Here is an 11,020-nt window from a genome sequence, read left to right on the forward strand (position 1 = left end):
GAAAAGGCAGCTTTGTTATTTTTATATAGAAATGGCCATATTATAGACTAAGGCCATCAACATAAAAGAGAAGCATAAGCTCAAACAGTATTAGCACTTTTTTAAACCGTAGCCTATGACATGTCAGTTCTTAAGGGAAATATTACTTTTTCCACTTTGAATAAAAGTGTGTGTCTTTTTAATCAAAAGGAAAAGAGCCACTGTGTTATTAAAAACAACATAACCCAAATACACACTGCACTGTTTTCAAAAGAACACTGTGTTGATACATGCATACAATACATACATGCCCAGAATCGTGACTAGTGGCCGAAACGGTTTGGATTTTTTACTTGAACCGTTCCATCCCTATTAACAGTTTTAGGTAGACTTTATGGTAACTGATTTGATCCAGTCTTACTAGCCTCTCTCTGCTTAGTCTGTAAAAAAAAAAAAAAAGTTCCTGATCTGTTTACCAATTTAAATATAAGTTCATGAACTAACCTGGGTGTGTTTATCAGGTTCTCAGGGCAGCAGAGCAGGCTCACCTCTGGGGGGAGCTGGTGTTCCTCTACGACAAGTACGAGGAGTACGACAACGCCATCATCACTATGATGAACCACCCATCTAATGCCTGGAAGGAGGGCCAGTTCAAGGACATTGTCACCAAGGTTAAAAAAACATGTACTTGATTATTGATGCTAGTATTCATTCGGGTAACAACTTATACTATTAACAACAGTGCAAAAGCACAATACTGAGCTATAACTGTGGTAGAAATTATTTGTAGATTTTCAATTTGACTATATATGTGTGTGTTTTTTGTAGGTGGCCAATGTGGAGTTGTACTACAAGGCCGTCCAGTTTTATCTGGAGTTCAAACCTTTGTTGCTGAACGACCTGCTCATCGTCCTCTCTCCAAGACTGGACCACTCACGCGCCGTCAACTTCTTCAGCAAGGTCCTGGGCCATTATTGCTTTCTGTAAACAATTCTCCAAAGTGTTAGGTTGTATGCATTCACAAAATATCAAAAAATTAATGCTGTTGTAGATCACATCAAAGTTATGAGTGACTGTTGCCGATTAGGTAGCTTTTTGATAGAGAATATGTGATGGTGACCTACAAAAAGAAAAAAGAAAATTTAAGTAAGAGATTACATGAAAATGGACATTGATGATATATTTTTCTGATTCTTTGTTTAGGTGAAACAGCTGCCTCTGGTTAAACCTTACCTAAGGTCTGTCCAGAATCACAACAACAAGTCAGTAAATGAAGCACTCAACAACCTCTTCATCATTGAGGAAGACTATGCGGTATGATATTTTGATATTGTACATTGTGTATCATAAGGGATAGTATGATAATCTATGTTTTAGATATTTTATGTTGGTGGAAGTGAGAACAATTTGGATTTTCAGTTGAATCGTATTATCCCCTCTCTCACTTATCTAGGCATTGCGTGCTTCCATCGATGCCTATGACAACTTTGACAACATCACGCTGGCCCAGGGCCTGGAGAAGCATGAGTTGATTGAGTTTAGGAGGATCGCAGCCTACCTTTTCAAGGGCAACAACCGCTGGAAACAGAGTGTGGAGCTCTGCAAGAAGGACAAGCTCTACAAGGTGCATGGCTACTAAAACAAATAACTTTCCATATATACTGCAGTTCTTCCAAGTAGTATAAATCACAGCATTACATTTCAACCTTGAAACCAACTTACTGTGCTGAAATGTAAAATGGCAGATGTGGTCACTTTCCCCAAGTCAGTTTATTGAACTGTAATTGTGTTTTCCGCTCTGCAGGATGCCATGCAGTACGCATCAGAGTCCAAAGACATCGAGCTGGCAGAGGAGCTCCTGGCTTGGTTCCTGAATGAGGACAAGAAGGAATGTTTTGCAGCCTGCCTATTCACCTGCTACGACCTGCTGCGGCCCGACGTGGTGCTAGAGACCGCCTGGCGACACAACATCATGGACTTCTCCATGCCATACTTCATCCAGGTCATGAGGGAGTATCTCTCTAAGGTGGGTCGGCCAGAGGTAACCAGTGTGTGTGGTTTATCAGGACAAGTTAGATGGCTTTGTGAGAAGGTTTCTTAAGAGAGAAAAAGTATATTGCATCAATCTATAGATACCTTTTGCAATTCTAAGGTAACTACACTGAATGAAAGGTAATAAGAAGGTAGATGGGCAGAATATTGACCATGGTTTTTTTTCTCCGGCTGTCAGGTGTTGCTAATACTTGTGAACTAGTATTTGCAAACCTGTGCCTATCTGTGAGACCCACATGTCTTGAGGAAATGTCAGACCTGTTCAGATGGGTGTACCACAGAAAGAAACAAAATATTCAATTGAATCTTTAAATACTTTTTCCCTGATTGGTTTCAACCCAACTGACACCTAAAAAAGCACCAGCAGCTTCTAAAAATAAAATGTTTGCAAATACTATTCAACTATAGGCAGTGTCCCACAGTTTTCCCCAGACAGTATCGAAGATAAACTTTCCCCAGTACTGCCTATTCTTTACTCCATTCATGCTCATCTTTCTATGCTCCTATCAGTTATGTGTCATCACTGTTGTTCTCCTTTTATATTTTGGTTTCCATCCATTCAAGCTACTTTTCCATACAAATGTGTTCCAGAGGAGATTCATAACTGCTGTGTTGCTTGTCCTGCCATTTGTCTCTGTTACGTGGCATACAAAACAACCCACCTATTGCTTTCATAACAGACAGCGGACCAGAGTGAAGCATTTGTTTAAAAAAAAGATAATAATAATTGCATTTATTTGCCAAACTTGAAATGCCAACTTGGTGGATGTTACTGAATCAAAAATACTTTAGTTTATCATATAAGCTGTTAATTACACAAACATATTTTAGTGAGTCTTCTCGTGGCTGACTACTTTTTGGTGCTTATTGTGGAAAACCCCACCAGTTAGTTACTTGAAATGGATAAAAACAAGGAAACATTTGTATAGTGACAATAAATCATTTTCCTAAGTATTTGCATTCTATATTAAACACTCTACATAGTACATTTTGTTTAAGTGTTCAAACTTACTGTAGGCCCACATGTATTTTATTGTTTACAATGTTCTAAGCAACAAGGGGAAAGTCACAGTATCAGCGAGATCTCAAGTCTGCATTTGTATCAAAAGTGGTGTTATTACCCGCATCTGTCTCTCAGGATTTTTGTGTTTTTCTTTAAGTGACCAGCCCTGTGTTTGCTCTTCTCTCTCTCTCTCTCTCTCTCAATTTCTATTTTGGGAGACTTCCATTTGTTTTTTTTCCTCCTTAAGTTGCCTCTCTGAATTTCCTTTCCAGGTTGATGCGATAAAGGAAAAGGTGAAAGTCGAATCCATTTTCTAATCATTCTTTTTGACCCCTCTCCCGTACCCTGTAGCCTGTAGTTTGGAGGAGTGAAATTAGCAGAAACCGCATGACCCCTCTCCTCCCATGTCACTCCGCTGCTTCTGATTGTAAACTCCACATCTCCACTAGACCACCTACCAACCCACGAGACTCCAGAGCGGGGCTCTTCACACCCATCCCTCAGGGTCCCTTTGCTAGATTTGCTGTCATCAGTGATGTCTCTGGATCAAACCATTATTTAATTAGACCAGCACAAAACACATAGCAAGAGGAGGTATGAAAATCTAGTTATTTTATGTGTTTAAGACGTGACAATTCTATTCCTTACTTGACATTACATCTAATTATTAGTAGGTACTGATAATATTCACCTACTGAGAAATTGAACAGAGATCACTGTAAACAGGTCGCCAGACTTGCTCAGGCAAGTCAATACAGTAACCATTAGCTTTGATCCTAACTAAAGCAGGGTCTATATTTATATACTTTTAATTTGCAGGATTACAGTTACAGACACAATATACTTGTACTTTGCTAACAGCAGTTAAACACTGAAGTTTTGCTGATGAGGCCATTGCTAATTGTTCTTGTTCCAAGCCTCACCTCAAACCTGCAACAGTTTTTTGTCAGCAGGAAACACACAGTAAACACAACCCTGACATTTTAAGTTAGTACGGCGAACTATAGCTTGGTCGCTGAAAACTGCTGCCAACAACACTATGAGAGCAGTGAGCGTAAACGAGAACGATAAGTTACGGGCCAAAAAACCAAAACCATGAGCTGAAAGGTGCTATAAAGCCCCACAGAGCCGAGGGGAACAGCCAGGTCCAGTGATAATTGTCTGTGCCCCATCACAGCCTTTCTCCTCAAACACACTGAGCCATCTACTTAAGCCTGCATGCCCATCAGCTCTCCTTAGGCATGGGTGAAGAGCGCCACTCTGGATCGCAAACTCACCTGCTGTGGTCAGGTCCTTTTCTCACCAGACTTGTAGATTAATGCTAATGTTGATCTGTCTTGTAACACCACTCAGCTGCCATCTGCTGCTCTCCATCATACTGACTTGGTTCAGGACCCTTTCAGGAATAGTATGTTTTTGTAGACATTGTAAAGGGATTTTTAAGACATTTTCACTTTAATAATTCTTGATTTACGTCCTTATTTTGAGAGGGGTGAGTGCATATTTATAACTGTATTTGGACAGTGGTGTAGTAGCATAGAGCGCAGCTAAGTGTAAGACCTGATTTCGGTAATAAAAGAGCCAGTAGAGTGCCATTATTTTCATTTTAAGTGACCATTCTTACAGAGCCTTTCTATTATTTTTCTCCATGTTTGTTTGTACTGAATTCATCTCAACGCCATAGAAGAACACAGGCGATAAAAATCATAGACATTAGGACAGGCATTTTGAGAGGGGTATTTTTCTACAGTATAGGTCTCTTGAGGAGTATTTGCTACTGGAAAGTGTGGTCTCTTTAAGTAACAAACGGCTTGAGTTTAATCTGTTGTGTTCTTTGGGGTAAAACAATGTGTACATGTAGAGCGAGAAGCATGCATTACCCCCCTCCATTGGTAGCATCAGCAGCACTCAGGCCAGGCTAGGAGACATCGTTGGCTGTGCCTGCTTCTGGAAACCTTGAACTGGCTGTACAAATCCATCCCCTCCACCCTCTTTCACACTCCCTCCACTTTCTGCTTCTCTGTCTTTCTCTTTCATGCACTCTTCAAGAAGAAAATAACTCAACTGCCGCTTCAGCATGTCTGTCAACCCTTCTCTTCTGAAACGAAACAAGAGCCTATCTTTTCTCAAAACAGCCTGCTTAACTAGATTGACTGACTGTAGTCATAAGAAACCAGATAGTATGTAGAGAACTGAACCCAAAACCACTGTAAGAGGAAAGCTATCCTATTGCATTGTCCTTAACTGATTTCTTTAGTATTTAAGCTGCACACTGTCATAACTGAGGGTACTATCTGAAGCTTTTTGCTGGCTGCTTAACTCTTTGAATTGTTTTTAGCTCTTTTTTTCCCCCCCATCATTGTCTGCATCTGAGCTGCTTAGCAAATACTAAAGCACCAAAGAAAAAACAGGCAGTTTTAGCAAGTTGACTCTCAAAGCTGCTACATGCTTCTTGTAGCTGTTTGTACGCAGGCAATGACTTAATTGGGCCGCGTGTATCGGCCCGGTAGCATGCCTCTTAAAATTTCTAAACTTGCTAACACACCGAGAGTACTCCACAAATTGTTTGTGATTATTTGTTTCCAAATAGTGGCAATTGGTAATCATAGAATAGGCAAATGGGACAACAAATGTTTGTTCTTACCTGTAAGTATTTTTGATAGTTTCCACTGCAAAACAATTAGTCAACTAGTTGTATAAATACATAAATCGAATGCTATTTTGTTAATCAATTAATTGATAATGTTATTTTTCTTATGTGATAATAAATTGAATAACTTAAGGTTTTGGACTGTTGGTCGGACAAAACAAGTCTTTTGATGACATCACCTCGGACTATAGGGAATTGTAATGGGCGTTTTTCACTATTTTATGACATTCTTTAGACCATAGGAATGATCCATTAATTAATAACATAATTGTGTGATGCAGCCCTATATTTAACATTAATCATTTACACTATACTGTAGAAACTTGGTAAATGTGTGTAATTCAGTGCATTTTCAAATAAATACACTTGATATCAGTTTGTCTTTATTCCTGTAACCCCAACATAGATTATAAAAGGTTATAAGAGTTCAAATCATTTCTTTGAGTGCTTTACCAGTCCCATGAATTTCCAACGATGAGAGTGAAGCGTTCATTAAAGTTTGTGGATGGCACACACAAGTCTACAGACAAGGTAGCATACACACAGGCACATGAAGCATGTTTCAGCCTCAAGTTTTCCTTAACTATTTTATTAGTACCAAGGTGTCTTTAGAGCTAAGTCTTTCAGAATCAAGTCTTTTGGGCTCATAGCTTTAAAATGTGAAGTATTACTGACAGAAATGCCAAATCCTGATTGCTACCAAAGGCTAATCAAGTTATGTCCTCTGTCCACCAACTTTAAGGAGGCGTTCAAACAACAGGGTTGTGCGGCAGTGAGAGTGTCACTTAAATGGCCCATTTGTGTGTGTGATGTCATATTGTGTTATTTGTCCCACCCAATGTAGCACAAGTAGACTTTATATTTCACACTTAGTATATAATAGGGCCCTATTTTAACGATCTGAAACGCAAGTGTGAAACGCAAAATGCAAGTAGCTTTGTGGGCGGATCTCGGGCGCAGTTGCTATTATACCGGCGGGATAAATGAGTCTTGCGCCCGACGCAAATCTTAAATGGGTTGGTCTGAAGTAGCTAGGTGTGGTTTGGGCGTAACGTGAAAATAACCAATCAGAGCGTCATCTCACATTCCCTTTAAGAGCAGGCGCGCTTGTTCCGTGGCGGATTGCTATTATGACGGCGGATTTGCCTGGCGCACGCCAGCGGGACTTGTCCGGGTGGCGATGTTCCTGCGGCCTCTCGGGCGCATCTTCTCAAGTCTGGAGAGGATTGCTGCAGCCATGGAGCGTGGGCCTCCAAACGCACCACCTGCTCCTGTTGTGCCCCTTCCTCCTCCCCCACTCCATCTCCGTCCACCCGCTCCACCGGGAGCGCATTGCCACTCCCGGACCAGATTCCGCCGGAGTGTCCAATCGTAGTTCAACCTCACATCTCCTTAAGTCCTCTAATATTTCCTCATTTATGTCATCAACACATCCATGATTCATGGAAATGTGTAAAACACAACAAGCCACAAAGAATTGCTGCGACTTTTTGAGGACTGTACTGTAAAGTGCCTCCTGATCTATCCAAACACATGAAGCGCATTTTCAGTAATATTTTTCTTTGTAATTATGTATGGTTTTCAAAAATGGGAACTGCTGTAGATGAGAGAAGAGCATGCACGTTGTGCACACGCTACATTATGGCCAAGCATTCGTCCCTAAAATAGCATCTGAATAACGCGCTACTGACTTTAAACCAGGTTTTTCCTGGTCAGTGGCGGAATTGTTTTCTGAAACTGCATAATAGTACCACGTAACGTTTGCGCCGGAACACGCCGCCTCTTTTCGCTGAACCGCCCCCTGGAGCGCAAATACATTCCGTAATTTACCGACGTGCGTCTGTGGAGGGAAAAGTCCGCTTTGCGTTGGGTGCAAAATAGGAATGATACATGCATCGGTGTACAAAGGCAATTGCGCTGAGTGCAAGATAGGGCCCTTATTGTTGTCCGTCAGATCGGTTTTAGCTGTCAGCATTTCCGACTGCACTTGAAGGCAGCTTTATTTCAATGAGAAAAAGAAAACCGACGGAAGAGACAGTGATGTTTACTGGACGGGACTCTTACGCCGCCTCAAAACGGACTGCCGAGTCTGACCGCCTGTTACGTGATTGGCCCCTTCAGGATGACGGGCTGCGTTTCTCCAAAAGTTGAATCCGTCTCAACTTTTCACCGCAGGCCGCTGCATGTTTTCCAGCTCTCTCCTGCGGCCGCCGCAGCCTAGTGATGGTCAAATGAAGCTTTGCAAACCACTGTCTTTATTTTCTGAGCTCACTAGACAAAGGGTTGAAAACACTCTGAATTGCAGACTGATCTCGTAAAGTGGCGTATGTATGACATGCCAATTTGTATGCCATTTTGGCGTGTTATCAAGACTCACACTCGCTTTTTAGCGTGTTTATCAACGCTGTTTGGCCACCATTGACCTACATTACGTGTGAATTTTCGCCGTAGCGAGTAGTATGAAAGGACGTAAGTCCGCAAATGGGTAAAACACTGGACTTTAACCCAGGAGAGCCGGGATCGCGTCCCGCGTGTGGCGTTTGATGCCATGTTGCTGAGTTGCCATTCCTGAATGATTGGGAAGAGCTGCGTTTTCGCCGGAACACCTTACGACCACCTGACTGTATGTGAATGCAGCCTAACACAAAAAATGTGCAGAGAGAGATGGACACTAGCTAACAGGTGAAAAACAGAAATGTTGGTCTAGTAAGTCTACTTGTACTGGTGAGGGGTCGGTTCTCTACATACTCAACATGTTAGAGTAGATGATTTGGGTGGCTGGATGGTGGGACCATTATTGCCCAGTAGCTGTTTGTCTTTGTCCCCCCCCCCCCCAAAAAAAAGTATCTGATAGTGTTGTAGCCAAGCCTGATAGTTGCCAGTAGCTCTCTAGTTGTAGTTACTCCTTTTGCTCTTATAGAGGGCCTCCCAACCCATTATCAAGGCCTGCCTCCTGCAGCCTGTTTTTATTTAAATCTGGACTATATTCGTCTTCGCCAGTCAGGAATGGTCCCATCCGTCAGCCAGTGAAATAACCCAGAGGTCAGTTTTTACAAACTCGGCGCCTCAGCCCTTGCTCTTCAAGAGCCCCGTCAGCCACAGTGTAACTGAAGTCTGACAGCGCCACTGTTGTGTTTTCCACAGGTGGACAAACTCGAAGCCTCCGAGTCCCTGAGGAAACAGGAGGAGCAAGCTACCGAGTCTCAACCCATTGTTTACGGTAAAAAAAAAAAAAGACCAGTCACAGATGATAATTGTGTTGCTGTTAAAGGTGCCATGACATGGTGCTCTTTGTATGCTTTTATATAGACCTTAGTGGTCCCCTAATACTGTATCTGAAGTCTCTTTCCCCAAATTCAGTCTTGGTGCAGAATTACAGCCACTAGAGCCAGTCCCACAATGAGCTTTCCTTAGTATAAGGAGAAGATTCCAGATCGACCCATCTGACCTTTCATTTTCTCAAAGGCAGAGCAGGATACCCAGGGCTCGGTTTACACCTATCGCCATTTCTAGCCACTGGGGGACCACAGGCAGGCTGGGGGAACTCCATATTAATGTTAAAAAACCTCAAAGTGACATTTTCATGCCATGGGACCTTTTAAGGAAACATGAAATATTTTTTAACAATATGACTACGGCCATGCTCTTCACTACTGATGTTTCTGTTGCAGGCACACCCCAGCTCATGCTCACAGCAGGGCCCAACGTGGCCGTGCCTCCTCAGCAGCCCTATGGCTACGGTTACACAGCAGCACCAGGTTACGGCCAGCCTCCACAGCCCAGCTTCGGTTATAGCATGTGAACAACCAACAACCCCCCCCCCCCCACAACACCACCACAACTTGACCCAACACCTTCCCTCCATCTGTCCTTCTCTCTTTGTGTTCCTCACCAGCTTCCCATGGTCCTCTACTCACAACAGGGGCCACAAGCAAGCAACAGCCCACTCTCATTTTGAGTACTACTTTTTTATTATGTTGTCCCGTTACAAGAGAAAACATTTAACTGCATTGAAGGACTTTTATTTGTATTGTTTGGAAAGAAATTGGACCACGTTTGTTTTTTTCACATTCCATATTTATGACTACTTATTTAGAATATTTTTTTGTGTTTGTTATTGTCATGTTTTTTTTATTGGTTTATGGTTTTTGCAGAAGTGGACTTGCTAAAGCTCAGCAACGAACCTTGGAAGTAGGTGGAGGAGCATTGGATTTTGCACTCGTGAAGAAATTAACGTAGAGAAGCTCTTACTTTTGATGTACTGAACATGTGAACAGCTTTCATTGTTTCGTTTGTCTGTATAATGCATTTCATCGTTGTATATTCGGAGGAAAAAAGGTTACATATAATATTTGAACATATATTGCCATTTAAATGGCTATAGCTAGCAACACTAAGTAATGATAGTATATTCTGCACAGGCGTGTAGCTTTATGGAGTTTTAAGTGTGTGTGAGTGTAAGTATGAGTGTGTGAGAGAGAGAGTGAGAAAGTGAGTATGAGACCTGATGGTCTTAATAAGAATTTTAACCCCCTCTCAGCCTGTACTGGGCTATCCAATCCACCCTCTTAGATGTTAGCTCTCCTTCATTGGCTCCATGTATTTAGGTGACCTCTTGTGCCGTGTACAGTGCTTGTGTGAGACTGTATCTGTGTATGTGCAAGGACGGGACCACTGCTCCCAAACCCCAGGGCCCTTACCCCTTAACAGTACCGTGTGTGTGTGTGTGTGTGTGCGTATTTACTCGGAACCCTCCTTCTGCTGAGGTCCGTGTATGCCAGGTGTTGTAGTGTTTCCCTCGGTCACCATTACTTTTTTTGCGTGTACGGATGTGAACATGAAGAATTGAAAACTTTTAGATGGATACCCCACCCATCTGTCCTCCACCCACTCTCCTGTCCTGGTTCCTCCTCCTTTTAATGCTTAGCAGCAAGAACAAACAAGGAGGCAGAAGAAGACAGGCTGGTGGAACCTTTGGTGTTCTAATGACAGCTTGATTAGATCCATGAACACTCCTGTAGGTTGTGTGTTTAGATGGTTATGATGAAGAAATTAGGTCTCAGTACATCCAATTCTTTGTCAAGAATTGTCTGAAATAAGAGCCTGTATTTACCTTGATGTACTTAACTTCCCTACATGCTTTAAGCTGTGTGTAAAGTGTCATCCTAACCCTAACATAAGTTGAATTCCTTTCTGTTGTCATGCATATTAATAATAAAGGGGATCTGTCATTGATAAGTGGAAGAATATGACTCAACTGAAAGGGAAATACTAGCCTAAATAAAAACTAAAAATTGTATCCAGTCTCCTGTGGAGTCAGTGTGTGAGAGGAAGTA

The 11,020-nt window shown here is 42.0% G+C and overlaps 1 protein-coding gene across 7 annotated transcripts in view; it reads left to right on the top strand.

Moving 5' to 3' along the window:
- Nucleotides 1-10,983, top strand: part of LOC120546774 (clathrin heavy chain 1) — a 34,349-nt gene extending 23,366 nt beyond the window's left edge. For 2 of the 7 annotated variants that reach the window (XM_039781961.1, XM_039781970.1), the window contains 8 exons: nucleotides 501-650; nucleotides 808-939; nucleotides 1,183-1,293; nucleotides 1,433-1,603; nucleotides 1,784-2,005; nucleotides 3,307-3,327; nucleotides 8,829-8,904; nucleotides 9,356-10,983. In XM_039781961.1, the coding sequence (XP_039637895.1) occupies nucleotides 501-650; nucleotides 808-939; nucleotides 1,183-1,293; nucleotides 1,433-1,603; nucleotides 1,784-2,005; nucleotides 3,307-3,327; nucleotides 8,829-8,904; nucleotides 9,356-9,486 (1,014 nt within the window). In that variant the 3' untranslated portion in view covers nucleotides 9,487-10,983. Of the gene's footprint in view, nucleotides 1-500; nucleotides 651-807; nucleotides 940-1,182; nucleotides 1,294-1,432; nucleotides 1,604-1,783; nucleotides 2,006-3,281; nucleotides 3,328-5,083; nucleotides 6,060-8,828; nucleotides 8,905-9,355 lie in introns of those variants that run through there. The other 5 variants (XM_039781979.1, XM_039781987.1, XM_039782004.1 and 2 more) reach the window with 4 other exon arrangements.
- Nucleotides 10,984-11,020: the final 37 nt, after the last annotated feature.

The sequence above is a fragment of the Perca fluviatilis genome, chromosome 2 (genome assembly GCF_010015445.1).
Source record: "Perca fluviatilis chromosome 2, GENO_Pfluv_1.0, whole genome shotgun sequence".
Lineage (NCBI taxonomy): Eukaryota > Metazoa > Chordata > Actinopteri > Perciformes > Percidae > Perca > Perca fluviatilis.